We start from the raw sequence: 24,155 nt of genomic DNA on the forward strand, positions 1-24,155 counted from the left end.
GGTGAGGGGGCGGAGTCCTCCGAGCCCTCTGCGCTGGGAGGCGTGGTCTCTCGAAGGGGGGGGCGTGTCCCCGCCGCTCAAAGGGGCGGGGCGTGGCCGGCGGCGGGTGGGCGTGGCCTGGCGGCGTGGGCGTGGCCGGGGCGGACGAGCGGGGGCGGGGCCGGGCGAGGCGGCAGCGCCCGGCCCGGCTGCAGGGGGGGGGGGCGGCCGGGGCAGCCCCGGGGGCTGCGGCGGCCCCGGGGGGGGCTGGGGCAGGGCCGGGCGCAGCAGCGGGGGGGGCTGCGGGGGTCGCGAGGGCGACGGCGGCGGCGGGGGGGGCGCCGACACCGCCGTGATCTGCACCTGCGGGGAGAGGCGGCGGGTCGGCGGCGACGGTGACGGGCGGGGGGCGGCAGCGGGCGAGAGGGGGGGGCGCTCACCTCTTCCTCCTCCTCGTCTTCCTCCTCCTCTTCCTCCGGGGGGGGCGGCGGCGGGGGGGGGCCGTTGTTGCCGCCGCCGCCGCGCTCGGCCTCCCACTCGCGCAGCACCCGGTCGAGGCCGAAGCGGCGGCGGGCGCTGGCCACGAAGCTCCGCACCTGCGCCGCCGTCTTGGTGCCCAGCACCGCCGCCACCGCCGGGAAGTCGCGGCCGTAGCGCCGCAGGGCTGCGGGGGGGGGGCAACGGGTTAACGGGAGGGCCCCCCCATAACGGGAGGGCCACCCCCTACCTTCCCGGGATACCCCCCCGGTGTGGCCCCCTCCCGCACTCACCCTGCACCGCCAGCAGCTGCTCGTCCGTGGTCCAGCGGGAGCTGAATTTGCTGGTGGGCTGTGGGGAGAGGGGGTGGAGTGGGACGCTGGGGGGTGCTATGGGGTCAGGGGACGCTGCGGGAGATGTTATGGGGTCAGGGGACGCTGCGGGAGATGTTATGGGGTCAGGGGACGCTGGGGGGATAGCAGGGGGATGATGTGGGACCAGGGGACAGCAGGGGACATTGGGAGACACCAGGGGATGTTATAGGGTCGTGGGACGCTGGGGGGTGCTATGGGGTCAGGGGACGCTGGGGGAGATGTTATGGGGTCAGGGGATGCTGCGGGAGATGTTATGGGGTCAGGGGACGCTGGGGGGGCAGCAGGGGGATGATGTGGGACCAGGGGACACCAGGGGACATTGGGAGACAGCAGGGGATGTTATAGGGTTGCAGGACACTGGAGGATGCTATGCGGCCAGGGGATGTTATAGGGTCGTGGGGGACACCGCAGAGCACAGCGTGATGCCATGGGACACGATGGGGGCGTACGGGGACACGGGGACACCGTGGGGACGTGGGGTGACAGCGGGGGCATGAGAGGACACGAGGGGGTGTGTGGGGACGTAATGGGGTGTGGGGACGTTATGGGGTGTGTGGGGACGTTATGGGGTGTGTGGGGACACGAAGAGACGCGTGGGGACACTGGGGGACACGAGGTGATGGGGTGTGTGGGGGCATAATGGGGCGTACGGGGACATGATGTGACACCAGGGACACAACAGGACACAAAGGGGTGTGGGGTGCACCGGGGGGGCCGCACCCCCACCGCTGGGCCCCCCCCCAGGACCCAGGGGACAGAGGGACAGACAGGGGGACAAACAGAGCCCCCCCGACCCCCCCCCAACACACCTCGGGCGGCCGCAGCGCCTCCACGCCGCCCTCCAGCGCCTGCCTCAGCCCGCTGTTGATCTGCTTGATGCACTGCACCTGCGGCACGGGGGGGGACACAGCGATCGGGGGGGGGCTCCCCAATGTTTTGGGGGTGTTTTTGTCCCCCCCCACGTTATTTTGGGGCTCAGCTACCTGGCGTTTGAGGGAGACAAGCTGGCAGTCGAGCTGCCGCAGCGCCAGGGCGCCCAGGTCGGGGTTGGCGGTGACGCCGGCCACGTCCTCGCGGCTCAGGTGCATCCCGCGGGGGGGTCGCCGGCGTTGCCGCGGGGGGTGGTGGCGGTACTGCGCCTCCTTGCGCCCCCCCAAGCCGCTTTTGGGGTAAAAAGGGTCTTTTTTGGGGTCGGCAGCTTCCAGTTCCCCTTCGCCGGTGAGGCGGTGCTCCTCCATCTCGTCGTTGCTGGGAAAGGGGAGGGGGTAATGGGGGTTGAGAGGGGCTCGGGGGGGGCTGGGGGGGTTTGGGGGGGTTCGGGGGGGTCGGGGGGAGTTTGGGGGGGCTCGGGGGGGTCGGGGGGGGCACCTGTCGTCCCGTTCCTTGCGCCCCAGCAGGCGCCGGGCCTGGCGGTCCATGACGCTGGTGCGGCTGCGCGTCTTCTTCCAGGAGTAGTAGTACTTGACCAGGCTGGGGATCAGCTTGTCGGGCAGCTGGGGGGGGGCAAAAAGGGTGAGGGGGGGGCTTTGGGGGTGAGGGGGGGGGCTTTGGGGGTGAGGGGGGGCACTTGGGGGGGGTTTGGGGGGAGTCGGAGGGGGTTTGGGGTCCCCCCGGCTGCAGGAGTGGGGATGAGGGGAGCGGTGGGGCTGTTGGGGGTGGCACCGGAAAGGGGTGGTGCTGAAGGGGGGGGGGCAGCATAAAATGGGGGGGGCAGCATAAAATGGGGGGGCTCCATGAAATGGGGGGGCTCCATGAAATGGGGGAAACCCATAAAAGTGGGGGGGAAGCCATAAAACTGGGGGACATCACAAAATGAGGGGGAATCCATAAAACTTGGGGGGTCGCCCTAAATAAGCGGGGGTAGCCCTAAAAGGGGGGGGCACCCCTAAAGCAGGGGGGGGTGTAACATGGGAGGGGGCACCCCAAAAGTGGGGGGCACCCCAAAAAATAGGGGGGTGCCACAAAAAAAGAGGGACTGGGAGGTGATGGGGGGGGTGCCACCTGCAGGGGACAGATGGGGGGGGCCACGTCCCATGGCCTATGGGGGGGCTGGGGGGGGGGGGGGGCACATTCAATCTGCTGGGGGGTGGCACAACCGCCTGGGGGGGTCATTGCTGCGGGGGGGGGGGTCAGGGACTGGCACATCCCACGGCCTAAGGGGGTGGGGTTGGGGTTCAGGCAGCTCCTGCCCGGGTTGGGGGCAAGGGGGAGCCCCCCGGGGGGGCGTTTTGGGGTGCGGGGGGGGGTACGGGGGGGGGCACGGGGGGGGCGCTGACCATCTGCTGGATGCGGGCGAAGCTCTTGCCGTGGAAGCTGAAGGCCTGCTCGAAGAGCACCTTGTCCTCCACCGTCCACTCGTCCGGGAAGGGCGTGAAGTTGGCCAGGTCGGCCAGCGACTTCTCCACGTCGTGTTTGTGCCACAGCAGCATGCCCAGCGCCTGCGGGGGGGGGCACACAAAACCGGGGGGGGGGAGAGGCAACGGGGAAGGGCGTGGGGGGGGGATTCAGCGGGTACCGGGTGCCGGGGGGGCACCCGGAGCGCCCCGGCGGTACCTGCTCGATGTTGTAGCCGTGCTTGTCCTTCGCCATGGCGATGTATTTATCCACTGAGGGGGGGGGGAAAAGGCATGGGGGGGGGCAAAAGACCACGGGGGGGGGCCTAAAGGTGGCAGGGGGGGGTCCCAGCCCTTCTGGGGGGGTGTTGCTCACGTTTGGCATCGGAGACGCAGTGGTTGGGCGCCCACACCAGCATCCCCTTCAGCTCCTTGTTGCTGTAGCGCGCGGGGCTCTCTGGGGGGCGACACGGGGGTGAGGGTGGTTTGTTTTTTTTTTTTGGGGGGGGGGGCACACATACACATACAAACGGGCCCCCCCCCCCCCAGCGCCCGCCCTGCCCTACCTGGTTTGCAGTCGGGGATCACCGCCTGGTAGTCGGCCCCCACGCGGATCATGCTGTCTGCGGGGGGGGCGGATAAAAAAGCAAAAAGTGGGGGGGGGGGTCAGCGGGGGGGGTGACACCGGGGGGGGGGGGGCGCGGGCGAACAAAGCCGGAGGCCGGCGCACACGCGGCGGCGGCCGGGGACAATGGGGCCGCGGCCGGGGGACGGGGCTTTGTTCCCCCCCCCCCATATAACCCGGGGCCGTTTTTGTCGCCCCCCCCCCACCCCGTCCCCCGAGTGCTGCACGTGTATTTTCGGGGAGGGGGGGGGGCACTCACCGTGCGCGTGCTCGTCCTCGCTGCCCTCGTCCTCGGAGGGGGGGCCGCCGGCGGCCGACTTGGCGCGGCTGCGGGACAGGATCCCCGAGGGTTTCTCCATCACCGAGGGCATCGCCGGCCCCGAGGGGGGGGGCGCACGGCGTGCCCCCCCCCCAGCCTTCCCCAGCACCCTAGGGCTCAGCACCGGCACACCCCATGCCCGCAGGATGCAGCCCTTTTAATTTTTATTATTATTATTTTTTTTTTTTTAGGGGGGGGGGTGCAGCGGTGCTGGGCACCGGGTGGGTGAAGGAAGGGGGGGGGGGGAGGGTTCCAAAAAGGGAGGTGTGGGGGGGGGGGGGCGCGGTGTGGGGGGGTCCTGAGCCCACCCCGCGCCCACACAAAGCGCCGCCGGCCGCTCCCGCCGCCTGCCGGTGCCAAAGTAGTTCCAGCTCCCCCGGCCTCAGCACGGCCCCCCCCCCGAGCGTACCCCTCCGCCGGCGCGGGGGGGCGGCGGGAGGGCGGGCGGGGGCAGGCTGGGGGCGAGGGGGGGGCGGGAGGGACCATGGGGGGGGGGGCACGGGTGACGTGGGGACACGGGGAGGTGTGAGCACAGGGGGGGGGGCAAAGGGGGGGGCATGGGGGTGGGGGGGGGAAGTGTAAGGGGTGTGCAAAGAGGTGGGGGGTGGGGGAGCGCGGGGGGGGGGGGCAGATGCAGGTGATGTGGGGACATAAAGGGGGAGGTGAGGGAGGGGGGCAAGGGGAGGGGGGGATGGGGGGGGCAAGGGGGCATGGGGAGGGATACGGTGGGGGTATGGGGGTGAGGAGGACACGGGTACATGAGGGGGATATGGGGAATGGGGGGGACACGGGGGGGGGAACGGGGACATGGTGGGGATATGGAGATGAGGGGGGGACACCGGGTGACACGGGGGGGACATGGACATGGGGGGCACAGGGGGAAACAGGGGCATGGGAGGGGACAGGGAGAAACGGGAGGGACATGGGGACATTAGGGGGCACAGTGGGGACATGGGGGGGCGTGGTGGGGCACAGGGACATTGGGGTGATATGAGGGGGGACACAGGGATGCGGGGGGGGGACATGGGAACATAGGGGATATGGGGGGGGCATGTGGGGGACACAGGGGGCCCAGTCCTGACATGGGGTGACAATAGGGTGGGCCCCACAGTGTGACCTTGGGGGGGGGCTGGGTGTCCTCGTTCCCCCCCCCCCCAGCATGGCAAAGGGCTGGGGGACAGTGGGAGGGGAGGCCAAAAGGGCCTCCGAGGGCTCGCTGTGGGGCAGGAGGGGGATGGGGATGGGGACCCCATTTCGGGGGGGGGGCTGCTGGGGGGCAGCCAGGAGCCCTCCCCTCACCACAGGCCTTGCTGTGGGGCTGCCCCACACCTCCCGCCCCCTGCTGTGGGGCTGCTCACCGCCGCAAAGGGCACGGGGGGCAGGCGGGGGGGTCCGGCTGGAGCCCATCGCCGCGGGGCAGCGCTGTGGGGCCGCTGTGAGGCGGCCGCGGGGCAGCGCGGTGGGCAGTGCCTCGGGCCCCCTCTGGGGCCGTTCTGAGGCCGGCTCCCCTCAGCGCAGGGTGTGGCCTCGCCGCCTTCCCGCCCAAGCCCCCCTCAGCCAATCAGCGCCCGCCTGCCTTCGCGCCTCGCGGCGCCGCCACGCGCACGACCGTTGGCACCGCCCCCCAGCCCCGCCCCTCTTCCCCCCTCCGCGCATGCGCACGACGAGGCCGGGCTCATCTGTTGACAAGGCGCGTGCGCGCAGCTCTCCCCCGCTGGCCCCCCTCCCGCCCCGCGCGGGCTCTGCGCAGGCGCAGTGTCCCCGGCCGGCCGCAGGCTCGCGCGCCCCGCGCCCCTCCCCCCCCTATAAATAGGGCGCGCTCCCCGCGCGGCCCCTCAGAGCCCCCCGGGCACCCGCGCCGTCAGGAGCTGCCGTGGCCCCGTTCGGCGCCGCTATGGGGGTGAGCGGGGCGGTGGAGGGGCCTGGAGCGGGGAAGCGGGGGGAGTTTGGGGCCTTTTGAGGGGGTTTGAGGCTTTTTTGAGGGGGTTGGGGGCTTCTCGAGGGGCTCTGGGGCACCCCTGAAGGGGGTTTGGGGCCTTTGAGGAGTTTTGGTGGCGCCTCTGAAGGGATTTGGGGGCTTTTGAGAGGGTTTCAGGGTGTTTCTGAGGGGATTGGGGGCTTCTCGAGGGGCTCCGGGGCATTCCTGAGGGGATTTGGTGCCTCTGAGGGGTTTCGGGTGCTTCTCCGAGGGGATTTGGGGGCTTTTGAGGGGGGTTAGGGCATCTCTGAGGGAAATGGGGGCCTTTTGGGGAGTTTGGAGCTCCTCTGAGGGGATTTGGGACTGCCTGAGGATGCTTGTGGTCCCTTTAAGGGGATTTGGGGCTTTTTGAGAGGTTTGGGGGTGTTTCTGAGGGAATTGGAGTCCCTTTGAGGGGCTCTGGGACATCCTTGAGGGGATTTGAGGCCTTCTGAGGGATTTGGGGTCTTTCAGGGGCTTAGGGGGCTTCTCTGAGGGGACTTGGAGCTCTCTGGGGGTGTTTGTAGTCCCTTTAAGGGGATTTGGGTCATTTTGAGGGGTTTTAGGGCATCTCCGAGGGGCTATGGGGGCTCTATGGGACTCTGCAGGGACCCTTGGCGACATTGCCCCCCCCCCGTTTTACCCAAATGTGGCTGCAAACTGCTGGGAAATGGGGTGATTTTCTCCCTCGCGGTGGAAAAACTGCACCTTTCTCCCCAAAATGACCCAATACCAGAGGTTTTGGAGCCTCTGTCCCAGCCGGCAGCGAGCGCTGAGGAAAAACACCGAAACCACCTGAAGTTCCCCAAACTGTGTGTGTGTGGGGGGGTTATTTAGGGGAAGGGCTCGCCCCACCCCACACTCACCGCATGCACACCGGCAGGCAGAGTATTGTAAAATCCTGTTTTTGCCTTTTTTGGGGTAGCTTTCATGGAGATAAAGCCCGGGGACTCTTTTTCCTATGGAAATCTGAGGTCATTTGGGGATCCTGAGGTGATGCCGGCAGGGCTTGGGGGGGGGAGAAATTGCCAGGGTTTTGGGGGAAAACGGCCTGGTTTTGGATTATCTTCAACAGGGAGCTTTTAACCAGTAGCAGAAATAAAAACAGAAATTAAAAAAAATAATAATAAAAAGGGATAATTCTGCGTGTTCCACTGCATGCTTTATCACACAACCAAAGATTTGGGGGGAAACCTCACAAATTTCCCATCGGGCAGGGATTGGGACACAAAAAGAAGTTCTTGTCCTGCTCCGAGGTGATTTGTGGGGTTCAGCCTGTTGCTGTGTCCCCCCTCTGCCTATGTTTTTGTCAAAAAACACACTTTTCTTCCCCAAAACACACTTTTTTTTTTTATTTGTGAGGGGGTTTGGGTGAGCTCAGCTTTGTCAGCCCGCTGTTAATTGCTGATTTTTCTTTCCCCGGGGGCTGTTTTATGCCTTATCTCTTGTTGGGATTCTTGTGTTCCTGCTGGGCGGGGATTTTCATGTTAAAAAAGTGCGGATTTAGCACAAAATCACCTTTTTCTGCTCCTCCTGCAGAGGAAATCCAGCAAGGCCAAGGAGAAGAAGCAGAAACGCCTGGAGGAGCGGGCGGCGATGGATGCCGTCTGCGCCAAGGTGGAGGCAGCCAACAAGGTGAGCACCCCCAGCCTCAAAACGGGGCCAAAAAGGGCAAAATCAACCCTGCGGCGAGCAAACCTTGCCCCCCCTTCAATTTTTTGGGGCGCTGTTTGCTTCCTCCCAGCTCGAAGACCCCCTCGAAGCCTTCCCGGTGTTCAAGAAATACGACCGCAACGGGTGAGTGCCCCCCCCCCCCGGGTTTGGCAAAACCGTGGTGCTGCCGCCGGTGCCGTGGGGGGGTCAACGGTGCTTTTTTTCCTCCCCCCTACCCCCTTTTTCCTTTTTCCCAGCCTCGATGTCTCCATCGAGTGCCGGCGCGGCGCCCGCCTGGAGCCGGCCACCCTGGAGTGGGCTTTCGAGCTGACCAAGAGCAACATGCAGACGCTGTAAGTGCGCCCCCCTGCCAGCCCCGAAACCCCCGTGTTTTGCCCCAAAAACCGAGGAGGAGGGGGGGGGCCCCCCGGGGGGGTGTTTCCCCGCAGGTACGAGCAGAGCGAGTGGGGCTGGAAGGAGAGGGAGAAGAGGGAGGAGTTGGTGGACGACCGCGCCTGGTACCTCATCGCCCGCGACGCCGCCGCCGGCCCCGTCGCCTTCTCCCATTTTCGCTTCGACGTGGAGTGCGGGGAAGAGGTGCTCTACTGGTGGGTGGAAAAGGGGGCAGAAAGGGGTGGAAAGGGGCTGGGGATGGGGTAAAAAGGGCTCGGGAATGGGGCAAGAAGGGGGCTGGGGTGGAAAGGGGGCAGAAAGGGGCTGGGAATGGGGCAAAAAGGGGAAGAAAGGGGCTGGGAATGGGGCAAGAAAGGGGCTGGGGCAGAAAGGGCTTGGAAATGGGGCAAGAAGGAGTGGAAGGGGGCTGGGGATGGGGCAGAAAGGGGCTGGGGCTGGGGTAAAAAGGGGTGTAATGGGGCAAGAAGGTGGCTGGGGCAAAAAGGGGTGGAAAGGGGGCAGAAAGGGGCTGGGAATGGGGCAAAAAGGGGAAGAAAGGGGCTGGGAATGGGGGAAAAAGGGGAAGAAAGGGGCTGGGAATGGGGCAAGAAGGGGGCTGGGGCAGAAAGGGCTCGGAAATGGGGCAAGAAGGGGTGGAAGGGGGCTGGGAATGGGGCAAAAAGGGGCAGAAAGGGGCTGGGGCAAAAAGGGGTGTAATGGGGCAAGAAGGGGGCTGGGGCAAAAAGGGGTGGAAAGGGGCTGGGAATGGGGCAAAAAGGGGTGGAAAAGGGCTGGGAATGGGGCAAGAAGGGGGCTGGGGCAGAAAGGGCTCGGAAATGGGGCAAGAAGGGGTGGAAGGGGGCTGGGAATGGGGCAGAAAGGGGCTGGGGATGGGGTAAAAAGGGGTGTAATGGGGCAAGAAGGTGGCTGGGGCAAAAAGGGGTGGAAAGGAACAGAAAGGGCTCGGAAATGGGGCAAGAAGGAGTGGAAGGGGGCTGGGAATGGGGCAAGAAGGGGGCTGGGGCAGAAAGGGCTCAGAAATGGGGCAGAAAGGGCTTGGAAATGGAGCAAGAAGGGGGCTGGAAAGGGGGCCGGGGCAAAAAGGGGCAGAAAGGGCTGGAAAGGGGGGTAAAGGGGGCTGGGAATGGGGCAAAAAACCCTGGAAACGGGGCTGTGGTGGTGATTTGGGGTTCTCATCCCCGCAGCTATGAGGTGCAGCTGGAGAGCCGGGTGCGCCGGCGAGGGCTGGGCAAATTCCTCCTACAGATCCTACAGCTGGTGGCCAACAGGTGACAGCAGCTTTTTGGGGCAAAAAGCGGGGTTTTCAGGGCTTTTTTTCCCCCCTTTTACCCCATTTTTTTCCCCCCTACAGCACCCAGATGAAGAAGGTGATGCTGACGGTGTTCAAACACAACCACGGCGCCTACCACTTCTTCCGGGACGCCTTACAGTAAGTAAAAAAAACCCCAAACCCTTCAGTTTTCACCCCATTTCCCATCCCTTTTCCCCCCGGGGGGGGGCACCCCCTCTCTTTTTTGGGGGAGGGGGGGTTCCGTAACCCGCTGCTCACGCCCCTCTTGCAGCGCGCTGGCGACGTGAAGGGTTTGGTGCTTGCCCGGCTGCCGGAGGTGGGTGTCCGGGTGCCCCCGCAGCCCCCCCATTTCCCCCCCCTTTTTATTTTCACCCCCCCCTTTTTATTTTCCACGTCCCCCCCCCCCCAATTTGTGCCTGTCGGGGTCACCTCTCCGCCCCCCCCCCTTCGCGTGGCAGGCAGCCCACCCTTTCTATCCCCCTATATTGTTGTCAGGGGGGTTCTGGGGGTGTTGCTGCCCCCCCCACCTTATTTTTTTGACCCCCCCACCCCATTTTTTTTACCTCCTTTTCCCCCCCCCAGGTTTGACATCGACGACACCTCGCCCAGCGTCTCGGGCTGCTGCGGGGACGACTGCTCCTACGAGATCCTCAGCCGACGCACCAAATTCGGCGAGAGCCAGCACGCGCACCCCGGGGGGCACTGCGGGGGCTGCTGCCACTGAGCCCCAACCCTCCCCGCCACGGATTTACCCAAATCTGAAGGTTTTTACCCCAAAGTGAGCTCATCACTCTGCGCCGCGTATGGGTGTCCGGCCTGGCTGTGCCCCCCGGTGTCACCCTACTGTGACCCCCAGGGATTGGGTGCTGAAAGGGGTGGTTCTGGTCCCCTCCCTGCAGTGGGGAGGTCCTGTGCTGGGGGGACAGAGCTCATATTTTGGGGCACAAGGAGGGTTTTTGCCCGTTTCGGATGTTTTCCGGTGCTGTTTCTACTGCCCCAGGGCAGCCACGGACTCCCCCTTTTTTTGATCGCTTCGGTTTGTACGTAACAAATAAATTGTTCACGAGGAATAAACGGACTGGTTTTGCCGGGATAACTCCCCAGTTCCCACCAGTTTGCACCACTTCGCCCCAGTTCCCCGGGGGCAGACGCAGGACTACATTTCCCAGCAGCCCCCGCGGCAGCGCCCTGAGCAATGAAAGAAAACTCCCGGCATGCCCTGGGGCTCAGGGGCTGGCCCCTATGGGCGGGGCTTACAGCGGAGGGCTCCGACTAGGGGGCGTGGTTAGCGGCAAGAGGGTGTGGCCTCTTGACTCCTCCCCGGAAGCGAGTCGAGAAACGTCACTTCCGCCGCATCCCCGCCGCCGTCGCCATGCCGCTCGCCGCTCGCTTGGCCCGCTCCCTGCTGCGCCCCGCGGCCCGGCCCGGCCCGGCCCAGCGCGGCCTCGTCACGGGGCCTCCGCAGGATCCTCTGGGGCCCGCGGTGAGCGCGGGGGCAGCGGCTCGGGGCGGGGGGTGCCGGGCGGGGTGACCTTGCCTCCCGCTGACGCCGCTGCTGTGCCCGCAGGAGACCGTCGCCGGCTTCGCCGCTATGTTCGCCGTGTGCCTGGGCCCCGCCGCTTGGGTGCTGGCGCACCTGGAGGACTACAAGAAGCGGGAGTGAACCGGGACCCGCACCGGGAACCGGAACCGGAACCGGGACCAGCACCGGGACCAAGAATGGGACCAAGAATGGGACCAGGAACGGGACCAGCGCCCCCGGGCCGTGCAGGCCCCGCGCCCTAATAAAGGCCGCTGATGTTCTCCCGCTTCTGTCCGTCACCGGGGCACCGGGGGGGACACCGGAGGGACCGGGGGGACACCGGAGGGTGCGGGGGAAACACTTTGGGGTCCTGGGGGATACCGGGGGCTCGGGGGGGGGCACCTGAGGGAGCAGGGGGGCACCGTGGGGCTCGGGGGAGCACTGGAAGGTTCGGAGGGGGGTACCGGGGGGCACCGGAGGTCTCGGGGGGCCACCTTGGGGCTCGGGGGGGACACCGGGGGCTCGGGGGGGGGGCTGTGAGGTCATCAGATGACGTCACGGCCAGCTTCCCGGCCCGTTGCTAGGGGGCTGGGGGCTGAGGGAGCCCCGGTTGCTAGGGGCGGATCCGGTTGCTAGGGGGTGTGGTCTGGTTGCCGGGGAGGTCTGGTTGCTAGGGGGTGTGGTCTTGTTGCTAGGGGGAGGGGTCAGCCCTATGGGCGGGGCCCCACCGACCTCTTCTGGTCGCTAGGGGGCGTGGTCTGTTGCTAGGGGCGGTGTCATCCCCGCCTCCAAGACCGTTGCTAAGGGGAGGGCCCTGTTGCTAGGGGCGTGGCTCCCCCTCACCCAGTATGGTTGCTAGGGGCGTGGCCTTCTAGGGGCGGGGCTCCTCCCCGTTGCGGTTGCTAGGGGGCGGGCCCCCGGTGCGGGATCCGTTGCTACGTCCCCGCTTCCGGCGGGGCGGCCGGTGCCCCGGAAGTTGTCGCGGCGGCCGCCGGTGCCCCGGAAGAGCTACGCGGGGCGGGGCTGCGGCGGAAGATGGCGGCGGAGGAGCCTCAGCAGAAGCCGGAGCCGCTCGGCGGCGACGCGGACGGTAACGGAGCCCCCCGGGACCCTCGGGCCCCGAACCGCCCGCAGCGCCCGGCCCCGGGAGGAGCCGGCGGGAGGGGGCCCGGGGGGGGGGTTGGGAACCCCCCTACGGGTCCCTATAGGCCCCTATAGGCCCCCAAAGGCCTTAGGGAGCCCCCCGTAGGCCCCACGAAGACCCTATAGGTCCCCTGTAGGCCTATACATCCCCCAAAGCCCCCTATAGGCTTTGTAGATAACCTATAGATCTCCCAAAGGTCTCTACGGGTCCTTTAAGGCCCCCTATAGATCCCCTATAGGCCCCCAAAGCCCCCTATGGATGCCCTAAAGCTCCCTATAGGCCTCCTAAATAATCTATAGATCCCCCAAAGCCCCCTACAGGTTCTCTAAGGCCCCCTATAGGCCCCTAAAGCTCCCTGTAGATCCCCTATAGGTCCCCAAAGCCCCCTATAGGCCTCCTAAATAACCTATAGATCCCCCAAAGGTCTCTACGGGTCCTTTAAGGCCCCCTATAGATCCCCTATAGGCCCCCATAGCCCCCTATGGATCCCCTAAAGCTTCCTATAGGTTCCGTATAGGCCTCCTAAATAACCTATAGATCCCCCAAAGCCCCCTACAGGTCCTCTAAGGCCCCCTATGGATCCCCTAAAGCTCCCTATAGGTCCCCAAAGCTCTCTATAGGCCCCCTAAATAATCTATAGATCCCCCAGAGCTCCCTATAGGTTCTCTAAGGCCCCCTATTGATCCCCTATAGGTCCCCAAAGCCCCCTATAGGCCTCCTAAATAACCTATAGATCCCCCAAAGCCCCCTACAGGTCCCCTATAGGCCCCCAAAGCCCCCCAATATTTTTTGGGGGGGGTCCCTAAATATTTCCCCCCCTCCAGGCGTCAACTGCCTGGCCTACGACGAGGCCATCATGGCCCAGCAGGACCGCATCCAGCAGGAGGTGAGCGCCCCAATTAATTGGGGGGGGGCTAATTAACCCCCCCCCCCTTGCTAATTAACCCCCCTCCTCGCTAATTAACCCCCTCCCTCATTAATTAACCCCCCCCAGATCGCGGTGCAGAACCCGCTGGTGTCGGAGCGGCTGGAGCTGGCCGTGCTCTACAAGGAGTACGCGCAGGACGACCACATCTACCAGCAGAAGATCAAGGTGGGCACCAGTACGGCACTGGGCGGTTACTGGTTTGGCACTGGGAGGCTCTGGGGGTTACTGGTTTGGCACTGGGAGGCTTTGGGAGGGCACTAGTAAAGCACTGGGAGCACTAATTTGGCACTGGGAGGCTTCAGGGGTTACTGGTTTGGCACTGGGAGGCTTTGGGGGTTACTGGTTTGGCACTGGGAGGCTTTGGGGGTTACTGGTTTGGCACTGGGAGGCTCTGGGGGGCGCCAGTACGGTACTGGGAGGCTGCGGGGTGGCAATAGTAAGGCACTGGGAGGCTTCAGGGGTTACTGGTTTGGCACTGGGAGGCTCTGGGAGGGCACTAGTAAGGCATTGGGAGCATCAATTTGGCACTGGGAAGCTTTCGGGGTTACTGGTCTGGCACTGGGAGGCCAAAACCCCGGGCCATCCCCTGGGGCTGTCCCCAGATGTCCCGAAATGTCCCCAAATGTCCCGAAATGTCCCTTTTTTCCCCCAGGACCTGCTCCAGAAGTACTCCTACATCCGCAAGACGCGGCCGGACGGGAACTGCTTCTACCGCGCCTTCGGCTTCGCGCACCTCGAGGCCCTGCTGGAGGACGGCCAGGAGCTGCAGCGGTGCGTGGCCCCCCCCTTGTCCCCCCCCCCGGGACCCCGTCCCCTTCCCCCGTGTCCCCCCAGCCCCCCCCCGAGGCGCGGTGCCACCCGTTTTGTCCCCCAGGTTCAAGGAGATCTCGGCGCGCAGCAAGGACGAGCTGGTGGCGCAGGGCTTCACCGAGTTCACGATCGAGGACTTCCACAACACGGTGGGGGGGGTACTGGGGGGCACTGGGAGGCACTGGGGGGGACACTGGGGGGAGTGGGAGATACTGGGGGGGACTGGGAGATGCTGGGGAGGCACCAGGGGGTACTGGGAGACACTATGGGAGCACTGGGGAGGACTGGGAGGGGACTGGGGTGACACTGCGGGGGACTGGGGGGAATGGGAGACACTGGGGAGGCACTGGAGGGGGACTGGGGGGGACAGGGAGATGCTGGGAGAACACTATGGGAGCACTGGGAGGACATTGGGGGGACTGGGAGGCACTGGGGGGACACTGGGCGGAATGGGAGATACTGGGGAGACACTGGAGGGACACTGGGAGGACACTAGGGGGGGACTGGGAGGCACTGGGGAGGCACCAGGGGGGACTGGGAGACACTGGGGGGACTGGGAGACACTGGGGGTATGCTGGGGATGTTGGGGACGGGGTGGGGAACACTGGGAGGGGACTGGGGCCATGGTGGGGATACTGGGGGGACACTGGGAGGACACGGGGCGCACTGGGGACATGGCAGAGGACACTGGAGGGACACTGGGGGCCACACTGGGGATACTGGGAGGACACTGGGGATATGGGGGGGACAGTGGGATGTGTGACCCCATGATGCCACGTGTGACCCCGTAATGGTGTGTGTGACCCTATAAAGGCACGTGTGACCCCCCCATGTGGCCCCATAACCCCCCATCTGACCCCATAATGATGTGTCTGACCCCATAACCCCCCCTGTGACCCCATAACCCCCCCCCGTGACCGCACACCGTGCCCCCCCCGCAGTTCATGGAGCTGATCGAGCGTATGATGTCTAACCCCATAGTGGTGTGTCTGACCCCATAAAGCTGTGTCTGACCCCATAACCCCCCCTGTGACCCCATAACGATTTGTCTGACCCCATAACCCCCCCCGTGACCCCATAACCCCCCCCGTGACCCCACACCGTGCCCCCCCCGCAGTTCATGGAGCTGATCGAGCGCGTGGAGTGTGTGACCCCATAGCCCCCTGTGTGACCCCGTAACGGTGTGTCTGACCCCATAACTGTGTGTCTGACCCCGTAACCCCTCCTGTGACCCCATAACGATGAGTCTGACCCCATAATCCCCCCTGTGACCCTATAACATGCCCCCCCCCGCAGTTCATGGAGCTGATCGAGCGCGTGGAGAGTATGAACCCTTAACAATGTGTGACCCTATAGTGGCGTGTCTGACCCCGTAACCCCCCCCGTGACCCCATAACGATGAGTCTGACCCCATAACCCCCCCCGTGACCCCATAATGATGTGTGTGACCCCATAACCCCCCCGTGACCCCATAACCCCCCCTGTGTGACCCTATAACCCCCCATCTGACCCCATAAAGCTGTGTGTGACCCCATAACGATTTGTCTGACCCCATAACCCCCCCTGTGACCCTATAACGTGCCCCCCCCGCAGTTCATGGAGCTGATCGAGCGCGTGGAGAGTATGAACCCTTAACAATGTGTGACCCTATAGTGGCGTGTCTGACCCCGTAACCCCCCCCGTGACCCCATAACGATGAGTCTGACCCCGTAACCCCCCCCGTGACCCCATAACCCCCCATGTGACCCTATAACGTGCCCCCCCCGCAGTTCATGGAGCTGATCAAGCGCGTGGAGAGTGTGACCCCTTAACAGTGTGTGACCCTATAACCCCCCCTGTGATCCCATAACGATGTGTCTGACCCCATAACCCCCCCCGTGACCCTATAACGTGCCCCCCCCGCAGTTCATGGAGCTGATCGAGCGTATGATGTCTAACCCCATAGTGGTGTGTCTGACCCCATAAAGCTGTGTCTGACCCCATAACCCCCCCCGTGACCCCATAACCCCCCCCGTGACCCCATAACGATTTGTCTGACCCCATAACCCCCCCTGTGACCCTATAACGTGCCCCCCCCGCAGTTCATGGAGCTGATCGAGCGCGTGGAGCGCCGCGTGCCGCTGCCCGAGCTGCTGGCGGCCTTCAACGAGCCGGGCACGTCGGATTACCTGGTGGTCTACCTGCGCCTGCTCACCTCGGGCTGCCTCCAGCGCCACCGCCGCTTCTTCGAGCAGTTCCTCGAGGGCGGCCGCAGCATCAAGGAGTTCTGCCAGCAGGTTTGTGCACCCCCCCCGATCCGTGCAAGGCCTTGCACGGCCCTTGCACGGCCCTTGCACGGCCCCTGCGTGGCTTTGTGCAGCCTTGCACGGCCCTTGCACGGCTCCTACGTCGCTTTGTGCAGCCTTGCACGGCTTTCCGCAGCCTCACACGGCCCCTAAATGGCCTTGCACGGCTTTGCACGGCCCTTGCACGGCCCCCGCGTGGCTTTGTGCAGCCTTGCACGGCCCTTGCACAGCTTTGTGCAGCCTCACATAGCCCCTAAATGGCCTTGCACGGCTTTGCACGACCCTTGCACGGCCCCTACGTCGTTTTCTGCAGCCTTGCACGGCCCTTGCACATCTTTCTGCGGCCTTGCACGGCCCCTAAATGGCCTTGCACGGCCCTTGCACAGCTTTGTGCAGCTTCACATGGCTCCTAAATGGCCTTGCACGGCTTTGCACGGCCCCTGCGTGGCTTTGTACAGCCTTGCACGGCCCTTGCACATCTTTCTGCAGCCTTGCACGGCCCCTAAATGGTCTTGCACGGCTTTGCACGACCCTTGCACGGCCCTTGCACGGCTTTCTGCAGCCTTGCACGGCCCCTAAATGGTTTTGCACAGACCTTCCACGGCTTTCTACAGCCTTGCACGATCCCTAAATGGTCTTGCACGGCTTTGCACGGCCCCTACATGGCTCTGCTGAGCCTTGCACAGCCCCTAAATGGCCTTGCACGGCTTTGCACGGCCTTGCACATCCCCCAGTGGCCCTCGCACGGCTTTGCACGGCCTTGCACGTTCCCCAATGGCCCTTGCACTGCTTTGCACGGCCTTGCACATCCCCCAATGGCCCTTGCACGGCTTTGCACGGCCTTGCACGTCCCCCAGTGGCCCTTGCACGGCCTTGCACGTCCCCCACTGCCCCTCCCACTGCTCTTGCACCCCTTCCCCCTTCCTTTCACAGCCTTCCCCTCCCCTTATCCCCCCTCCCACCCCCTCCCACCCCCTCCCACCGCCCCCCACCCCCTCCCACCCCCCTCGCCCACCGTCCCCACCCTCTCCCCTTGTGCCCCTCGTGCAGGAGGTGGAACCCATGTGCAAGGAGAGCGACCACATCCACATCATCGCCCTGGCGCGGGCGCTGCAGGTGCCGGTGCTGGTGGAGTACATGGACCGGGGCGAGGGCGGCGCCACCAACCCCCACGTCTTCCCCGAGGGTTCCCAGCCCCGCGTCTGCCTCCTCTACCGCCCCGGCCACTACGACATCCTCTACAAGTGAGCTCGGCCTCGGGGGAGCCTTGCACGGGCCTCGCACGAGCCGCGGGGGGAGCCTGGCACGAGCCTCGTGAGCCTCTCGCACCAGCCTCGCGGGAGCCTTCGGGGGAGCCTCGTGGGAGCCTCTCCTACTTGGGGGGCTTCGCACGAGCCTCGTGGGCTTCGCACGAGCCCAGTGTGAGGCTTGCACGAGCCTCGTGTGAGCCTTGCACCAGCCTCGTGCGAGCCTTGTGTGAGCCTTGCACCAGTCTCGCGTGAGCCTCGTGGGAGCCTTGCACCAGTCTCGCGTGAGCATCGTGCAAGCCTCGTGTGAGCCTTGCACCAGTCTCGTGTGAGCCTCGTGGGAGGCTTGCACCAGCCTCGTGGGAGCTTCCCCTTCTCAGGGGCCCTCGTGGGAGCCTTGCACGAGCCTAGTGTGAGGCTTGCACAAGCCTCGTGTGAGCCTTGCACCAGTCTCATGTGAATCTCATGGTATCCTTGCACCAGCCTCGTGTGAGCATCGTACAAGCCTCGTGTGTGTGAGCCTCACACCATCCTTGTGCGAGCCTTGCACCAGCCTCGTGTGAGCCTTGCACCAGCCTCGTGTGAGCCTCTCCTCCTTGGGGGCTTTTGCACGGCCTCACACGAGCACCCGCGGACCCTCCAGTGGGTGCACGAGGGCCTCGTGCGACGTTGCTGCCGGTGCAATCCCCTTCCAGCCTTGCACGGCCCTCGTGCGGCCTTGCACGAGTCCCATGAGGCTCTCAGCCCCCTCCCCCCTCCTCGTGCAGCCTTGCACGCCCCCTCCCCTCCCCCCTCTGGTTCCTGAATAAAGACGCGGCCCAAAACTCGTTGCACGTTTTTATTGGGGGGGGGGGGGAGAAATGGGGGGGGCGGGGGGACCCTGCTCTGCCTGCCACACGCGTGTGCAAGAGGACAGGCACGAGGGACAGTCCTTGTGCAAGGAAAGCTCTGCAAGATGTCCTCATGCAAGACGTGGTCCTTGTGCAAGATATCCTCGTGTAACCGTGCCCCCCCCCATAAGCAGTCCTTGCACACCCGTGCACGGCCCTTGCACACGTGCTGCTGCCCCCTGGGACCCCCAACTGCCCCCCCCCAGCCCCAAAACTGCCCCTGGGAGCCCCCAAAGTGCCCCTGGGGAGCAGAGGAGCAGCAGCCCCTTGTGCAAGCCCTCGTGCAAGCCCTGTGGGGCTCCGTGCACACCCCTGCGGTGCCCCCTGGGGGCCCTGTGCACGCCCATTGTGAGTCCTTGTGCAAGCCCCGTGCAAAGCAGGTGCAAACCCTGTGCAAGCCTCCTGCAAAGGAAGCAAAGGAGGTGCAAGCCCCGTGCAAAGGAGATGCAAGCCTTGTGCAAGCCCTGTGCAAAGGGGATGCAACCTCCGTGCAAACCTCGTGCAAACCTTGTGCAAGCCCCGTGCAAACCTTGTGCAAACCCTGTGCAAGCCTCCTGCAAAGGAGGCAAAGGAGGTGCAAGCCCCGTGCAAAGGAGATGCAAGCCTTGTGCAAGCCCTGTGCAAAGGGGATGCAACCTCCGTGCAAACCTCGTGCAAACCTTGTGCAAGCCCCGTGCAAACCTTGTGCAAACCCTGTGCAAGCCTCCTGCAAAGGAAGCAAAGGAGATGCAAGCCTTGTGCAAAGCAGGTGCAAGCCTCGTGCAAGCCCTGTGCAAAGGGGATGCAAGCTCTGTGCAAGCCCCGTGCAAACCTCGTGCAAGCCTCGTGCAAGCCCTGTGCAAACCCTGTGCAAAGCAGGTGCAAGCCTGGTGCAAGCCCTGTGCAAAGGGGATGCAAGCTCCGTGCAAACCCCGTGCAAACCTCGTGCAAACCTCGTGCAAGCCCCGTGCAACCCCCTTGCACACCCCTTGCACGCCCCGTGCAAGCCCCGCTCCCCCCTCGGAGCCCCCCCCCCGCCCGATGCCGCTGCCCGTTGGGTGTTCCCTGCCCCCCCCATCCCCTCCCCATCCCTTCCTCCCCCCCCCCTCCAAACCCCCAGGGTCCGTCCCCCCCCCCCCCCCCGGGCTCTTCCCCCCCCACCCCCCCCCCCGCGCACCGGGAGGCGGCGCTGCCCCCCCCCCCCTCCCCCCCCCCCTCCCCGCCGCCTTCCCACGCCCGCAGCCGCCGCCGCCAGCACCGGGCCCGGACCGCGCCGCCCGGCCCCGAGCCCGGTAAAAGCCCCCCCCCGGACCCCCCCCCCCAACCCAAGACCCCCCCCCGGACCCCCCCCCGCCCCCCATCACCCCCCTCCTTCCTCCCCCCCCCCCCCCCCAGGGATGTTCTGGCTGCGGGGATGGACGGGAACCGGCCCCCCCCCCCCTTGTAGCACCGGGGACCCCCTTGGAGACCCCCCCCCGGACCCCCCCGGACCCCCCCGACCTCCCCCAGACCCCCCCGGGCCCCCCCCGCCCCCCTCCTCCCAGTGATGCTCCAAGGACCCAGCGCCCCCCCCCCCCCTTCCTCTACCCTTCCCCGCCCCCCCCCCATCCCAGACCCCCCCCGGACCCCCCCATTCAGCCCCTCCCCCCCCCTCGGAGCCCCCCCCCACCCCAAAATCCCCCCCTCCAGCACCGGGGGGGGACAGCAGGGCCCGGCCCCCCCCCGGCTCCAGCCACCAGAGAGCCCCCCCGGCCCCCCCTCCTTTGGCCCCGGGACCCCCCCCCCCCAGAAAAAAAAATAGGCCCCCCCCCAAACCTCCAGGACCCCCCCAAAAAGGCCCAGGACCCCCCCCCCTCCCCTAGGACCCCCCCAGCTCATAGGGATGCTCCAGGGAGCTGGGGGGGGGCAGAGAAGGGGACCCCCCCCCACCAGGGTATGGGGGTTTTAAAGGGGGGGGGCTGATATCGGGGGGGGTCCCGATATTGAGGGGGGGTCCCGATATTGAAGGGGGGGTCCCGATATTAAGGGGGGGGTCTTGAAACTAGGGGGGGGGTTATATTGAGGGGGGTCCTGACACTGGGGGGGGGATCCTCTATTGGGAGGGTTCTGATATTGGGGGGGGGGGGGGACGAGATTGAGGGGGGGGTCTTGATATTGAGGGGGGGGTCCTGAGATTGAGGGGGGGGTCCTGACACTGAGCGAGGGTCCCATTATTAAGGGGAGGGTGCTGACACTGGGGGGGGAGGGTCCTTTTATTGGGGGGGGTCTTTTTATTGGGGGGGGGTCCTTTTATTGGGGGGGGTCCTTTTATTGGGGGTAGGTGCCAATATTGGGGCAGGGGGGGTCCAGACATTGATGGGGGGGTCCCATTATTAAGGGGAGGGTCCTGAAACTGAGGGGGGGGGTCCCAACTTTTGCGGGGGGGTCCTGATATTGTGGGGGTGGGCACTGAAATGGGGGGGGGGGCAGGGGGGGCGTGCCTCAGTTTCCCCCCCCCCCCCGTGAGCCCTCGTGCGAGGCTGCGGCTGACGCAAGGGGGTCCCGAGGGGGGCACAAAGGCCCTAGGCTGGGGGGGGGGGGGGGATCCCTAATGAGCTGCCGCTAATTAGCACCGTGCCCCCCCCGCCCTCACCCCACCAGGGGCCTCGCACAAGTGTCCTCGTGCAAAGTCACGCCCCCCCCCGGGGATGCTGGGCTGGATGGGGGGGTCCCGGGGGGGCTCGTTAGTGCAGGGGACGGGAGGTTCGTTAGCGCTGCTGCTAATTAGCACCTGGGGGAGCACGGGGCACATCCGGGGGGGGGGCATTCAAGGGTGGGGTGCACGGAGCTGTGCGAGGGCGCGTGTTGCACGAGGGCACGCGTGTTGCACGGGTGTTGCACAAGGATGTGCGTTGCACGAGGGTGCGCGTTGCACGAGGGTGCGCGTTGCACAACGGCGGTCGTTGCACGCGTGACTTGCATGAGAATGGTGATTGCACAAGCGGGTGGTGCACAAGCAGGCGTTACACAAGGGTGTGCATTGCACGAGGGTGTGCATTGCACGAGAATGGGGATTGCAGAGGGAGCGTGCCTTGCACGAGGGAGCGTGTTGCACGAGACCGTTGCACTAGGGCAGTCGCTGCATGACCGCAAGTGTCGCAGAGGGCTTGTGTAGCACAAGGGCGTGCATTGCACGAGGGAGGTTGCTGCACAAGAGTGCATTGCACAGGGGTTTGCATTGCACAAGGGTTTGCATTGCACAAGGGTTTGCACTGCACAAGTGCATTGCACGAGGGTTTGCATTACACAAGGCTGTTCATTGCACAATAGTGTGTCGCACAAGGGTTTGCATTGCATGAGTGCATTGCACGAGGGTTTGCATTACACAAGGCTGTGCATTGCACAACAGTGCATTGCACAAGGGTTTGCATTGCACAAGTGCATTGCACGAGGGTTTGCATTGCACAAGAGCGTGCATTGCACGAGAGTGGTGCACAAGCGTGCTCCTTGCACCAGGGCACTTACTGCATGCACGCATCTGCACAAGCACGTGCATTGCACGAGGGTGGGTGTTGCACGAGGCCGTGCAAGCCCCCCAGCTCACCACCCCCCCCCCCCATTACAGCGGCCCCGGCCCCCCCGGCCCCCCCGGGAGCGGCCGCGCGGCGCCGCCATGGGGTCCCGGAGCCGGTAGCAGCGGCGGGCACGGGGACGTCGCACGGGGACATCGAGCACCAGGAGCACCCTGAGGACCGAGGTAGGGGCCGCTGGGGGGGGCCTCGATTCCTGGGGGGGGCACCAATGGGGGCAGCTTTTATGGGGGGGGGGGGTCCTGGGACATTTATGGGGGGGGTTTGGGTCCCCGGAGGTTCTTAGGGTGGTGTTTGGGGGGGCACCAGGACCCCTGGGATGGGATAGGGGGGGCTGCTGGGTCCTGGGGGGGGGAGTGGCAATGGGGTGCCATAATATGGGGGTGACATTGGGGTCTCCTATGGTGGGGGGGGTGACACTGGGGTCCCATATTGTGGGGGTGACACTGGGGTCCTTTATTATGGGGATGATGTTGGGGTCCCATATTAGGGGGGGACATTGGGGTCCCATATTAGGGGGTGACACCAGGGTCCCCTATGGTGGGGGGGTCCCCTACAGTGGGGGGGGGGTGACACTTGGGTCTCATATTATGGGGTGACATCGGGGTGCCTTATTATGGGGGTTACATTGGGGTCCCCTATAGTGAGGGGGGGTGACAGTGGGGTCCCATATTGTGGGGGTTACACTGGGGTCCCTTATGGTGGGGGGGTGACAGTGGGGTCCCTTATTATGGGGGTGACATTGGGGTCTCCTTTTTAGGGGGGGTGACAGTGGGGTCCCTTTTTATGGGGGTGACATTGGGGTCTCCTTTTTAGGGGGGGGTGACATTGGGGTCCCATATTATGGGGGTGACATTGGGGTCTCCTTTTTGGGGGGGGGTGACACTGGGGTCCTGTATTATGGGGCTGACAGTGGGGTCCCTTATTATGGGGGTGACCCTGGGGTCCTTATGGTGGGGGGGGGGTCCCTTAGGGTGGGTACCCCCCCTTCCCCCCCCCCACCCCCAGGAACCAACATGTGCACGCAGCGCGGGGCTTCCTCTCCCACCCCATTTCCCCCCCCCCCCCCCCCAATATTTCCCCTTTTTCCCCTCCAGGCCCCCCCCCAATGGCCCCCCCTCCCCGCGGGGCCCCCCCGGCCTGGGCGCTGGCTCTGCTGGCTTCCATTTGGGGGGGCTGCACCCCTTGCCCCTCCGTCTGCCGCTGCGCCGGCGGCCGCGTCTACTGCAACGACCGGGGGCTGACGGCGGTCCCGGAGGGGCTCCCCCGGGGGCCACCACCCTTTTTCTCCAAAACAACCGAATCGGCGATTCCGGCATCCCGCCGCGGTTGGGCCGCCTGCCGGCTCTCCGCGTCCTTTACCTCTACGCCAACGCCTTGGAGCAGCTCCCGGCTCACCTCCCGCCGGCTTTACGGGAGCTTCACCTCCAGGACAACAACGTGCGGGGGCTCGGGCGGCGAGCTTTAGCCCGCGCCCCCCTCCTGGAACGCCTCCACTTGGACGACAACTCGGTGTCGGCGGCCGGCATCGAGGAGGACGCCTTCGCCGAGAGCCGCCGCCTGCGCCTCCTCTTCCTCTCCCGCAACCACCTGAGCAGCGTGCCGCCGGGGCTGCCGCCGGCGCTGGAGGAGCTGCGGCTGGACGATAACCGCATCCACACCATCCCCCTGCGAGCCTTCGAGGGTTTGCCGGCGCTTCGGCGCTTGGTGCTGGACGGCAACCTGCTGGCCAACCAACGCATGGCCGACGACACCTTCAGCCGCCTGCACAACCTCAGCGAGCTCTCCCTAGGGCGCAACGCCCTGGCGGCGCCGCCGGCCAACCTGCCCCGCGCCCGGCTGCGGCGCCTTTCCTTGGCGGCCAACGCCATCAGCCACGTCCCCCCGGGGCTTTGGCCAGGATGAGGCTTTTGGAGCGCTTGGACCTGTCGGATAATAACCTGAGCACCTTGCCCCGGGGGCTTTTTGACGATTTGGGGAGCCTGAGCCATTTGGGGTTGCGGAACAACCCTTGGTTTTGCGGTTGTAACCTGGCTTGGCTGCGGGACTGGCTGCGGCGCCGGGCGCCCCAAGGCTTGGAGGTGAGGGGGCTGCTGTGCCAAGCCCCGCCAGGCTGCGGGGGCTGCCGGTGGGGGAGTTGAGGGGGGAGATGGACGCCTGCGGGACCCCAGCCCCGGAGGCGCCGGGGGCAGCGCAGGGCACGGGGTTACCGGAGGGCGCGGGGTCACCGGAGGGCGCGGGGTTACCGGAGGGCGCGGGGTCACCCGGGGTCGCGGTGGTGGCATCACCGGGGGCGGCGGCGGCGTCCCCCGGTTTGGCGGCGGGGTTGTGGGTGCAATCGGCACCCGGGGGGGCCCTA

The 24,155-nt window shown here is 65.7% G+C and overlaps 4 protein-coding genes across 5 annotated transcripts; 3 read left to right on the forward strand and 1 right to left on the reverse strand.

The window, feature by feature from the left end:
- Positions 1 to 77: 77 nt before the first annotated feature.
- LOC309891657 (REST corepressor 2-like) lies at positions 78 to 4,160 on the reverse strand (the record flags this gene model as incomplete). Its single annotated transcript, XM_082786000.1, is given in 12 exon segments — positions 78 to 203; positions 205 to 378; positions 381 to 643; positions 750 to 807; positions 1,640 to 1,717; positions 1,814 to 2,078; positions 2,199 to 2,323; positions 3,107 to 3,268; positions 3,384 to 3,436; positions 3,540 to 3,620; positions 3,730 to 3,786; positions 4,048 to 4,160. Coding segments are annotated over 12 exon segments (1,554 nt in total). The 5' UTR covers position 4,160.
- A 1,666-nt stretch (positions 4,161 to 5,826) lies between these two features.
- Positions 5,827 to 10,490, forward strand: NAA40 (N-alpha-acetyltransferase 40, NatD catalytic subunit). 2 transcript variants are annotated; one of them, XM_082786004.1, is made up of 9 exons: positions 5,827 to 6,007; positions 7,604 to 7,699; positions 7,809 to 7,861; positions 7,975 to 8,070; positions 8,167 to 8,325; positions 9,316 to 9,399; positions 9,483 to 9,560; positions 9,694 to 9,738; positions 10,005 to 10,138. In XM_082786004.1, exons 1-8 carry the CDS (start codon positions 6,002 to 6,004, stop codon positions 9,707 to 9,709), a joined length of 588 nt encoding a protein of 195 aa, XP_082642130.1. In that variant the 5' UTR covers positions 5,827 to 6,001; the 3' UTR covers positions 9,710 to 9,738; positions 10,005 to 10,138. The 2 variants fall into 2 exon arrangements, with proteins under 2 accessions (XP_082642130.1, XP_082642129.1); XM_082786003.1 differs by lacking the exon at positions 9,694 to 9,738 and having other exon boundaries at positions 5,832 to 6,007; positions 10,005 to 10,490.
- A 1,378-nt stretch (positions 10,491 to 11,868) lies between these two features.
- On the forward strand, positions 11,869 to 18,176 carry OTUB1 (OTU deubiquitinase, ubiquitin aldehyde binding 1). The gene is made up of 7 exons (XM_082786005.1): positions 11,869 to 12,034; positions 12,913 to 12,974; positions 13,083 to 13,181; positions 13,669 to 13,787; positions 13,891 to 13,975; positions 15,908 to 16,102; positions 17,162 to 18,176. The coding sequence occupies exons 1-7, from the start codon at positions 11,980 to 11,982 to the stop codon at positions 17,357 to 17,359; spliced, it is 813 nt and encodes a 270-aa protein (XP_082642131.1). The 5' UTR covers positions 11,869 to 11,979; the 3' UTR covers positions 17,360 to 18,176.
- A 1,288-nt stretch (positions 18,177 to 19,464) lies between these two features.
- Positions 19,465 to 23,937, forward strand: LOC309891660 (leucine-rich repeat transmembrane protein FLRT1-like; the record flags this gene model as incomplete). Its single annotated transcript, XM_082786002.1, is given in 5 exon segments — positions 19,465 to 19,519; positions 21,832 to 21,963; positions 22,894 to 23,061; positions 23,064 to 23,678; positions 23,681 to 23,937. Coding segments are annotated over 3 exon segments (1,029 nt in total). The 5' UTR covers positions 19,465 to 19,519; positions 21,832 to 21,963; positions 22,894 to 22,904.
- Positions 23,938 to 24,155: the final 218 nt, after the last annotated feature.

This window comes from Aythya marila (assembly GCF_965140915.1).
Source record: "Aythya marila genome assembly, contig: HAP1_HAP1_SCAFFOLD_28, whole genome shotgun sequence".
Classification (NCBI taxonomy): domain Eukaryota; kingdom Metazoa; phylum Chordata; class Aves; order Anseriformes; family Anatidae; genus Aythya; species Aythya marila.

Excerpts from the sequence above, each read along its gene's own strand:
- OTUB1 (XM_082786005.1), top strand. The coding sequence starts at position 11,980 with ATGGCGGCGGAGGAGCCTCAGCAGAAGCCGGAGCCGCTCGGCGGCGAC. Across the intron at positions 12,035-12,912 it reads GCTCGGCGGCGACGCGGACG|GCGTCAACTGCCTGGCCTAC; the intron begins GTAACGGAGCCC and ends CCCCCCCTCCAG. Across the intron at positions 12,975-13,082 it reads AGGACCGCATCCAGCAGGAG|ATCGCGGTGCAGAACCCGCT; the intron begins GTGAGCGCCCCA and ends AACCCCCCCCAG.
- NAA40 (XM_082786003.1), top strand. Across the intron at positions 7,700-7,808 it reads AGGTGGAGGCAGCCAACAAG|CTCGAAGACCCCCTCGAAGC; the intron begins GTGAGCACCCCC and ends GCTTCCTCCCAG. Across the intron at positions 9,400-9,482 it reads CTACAGCTGGTGGCCAACAG|CACCCAGATGAAGAAGGTGA; the intron begins GTGACAGCAGCT and ends TCCCCCCTACAG.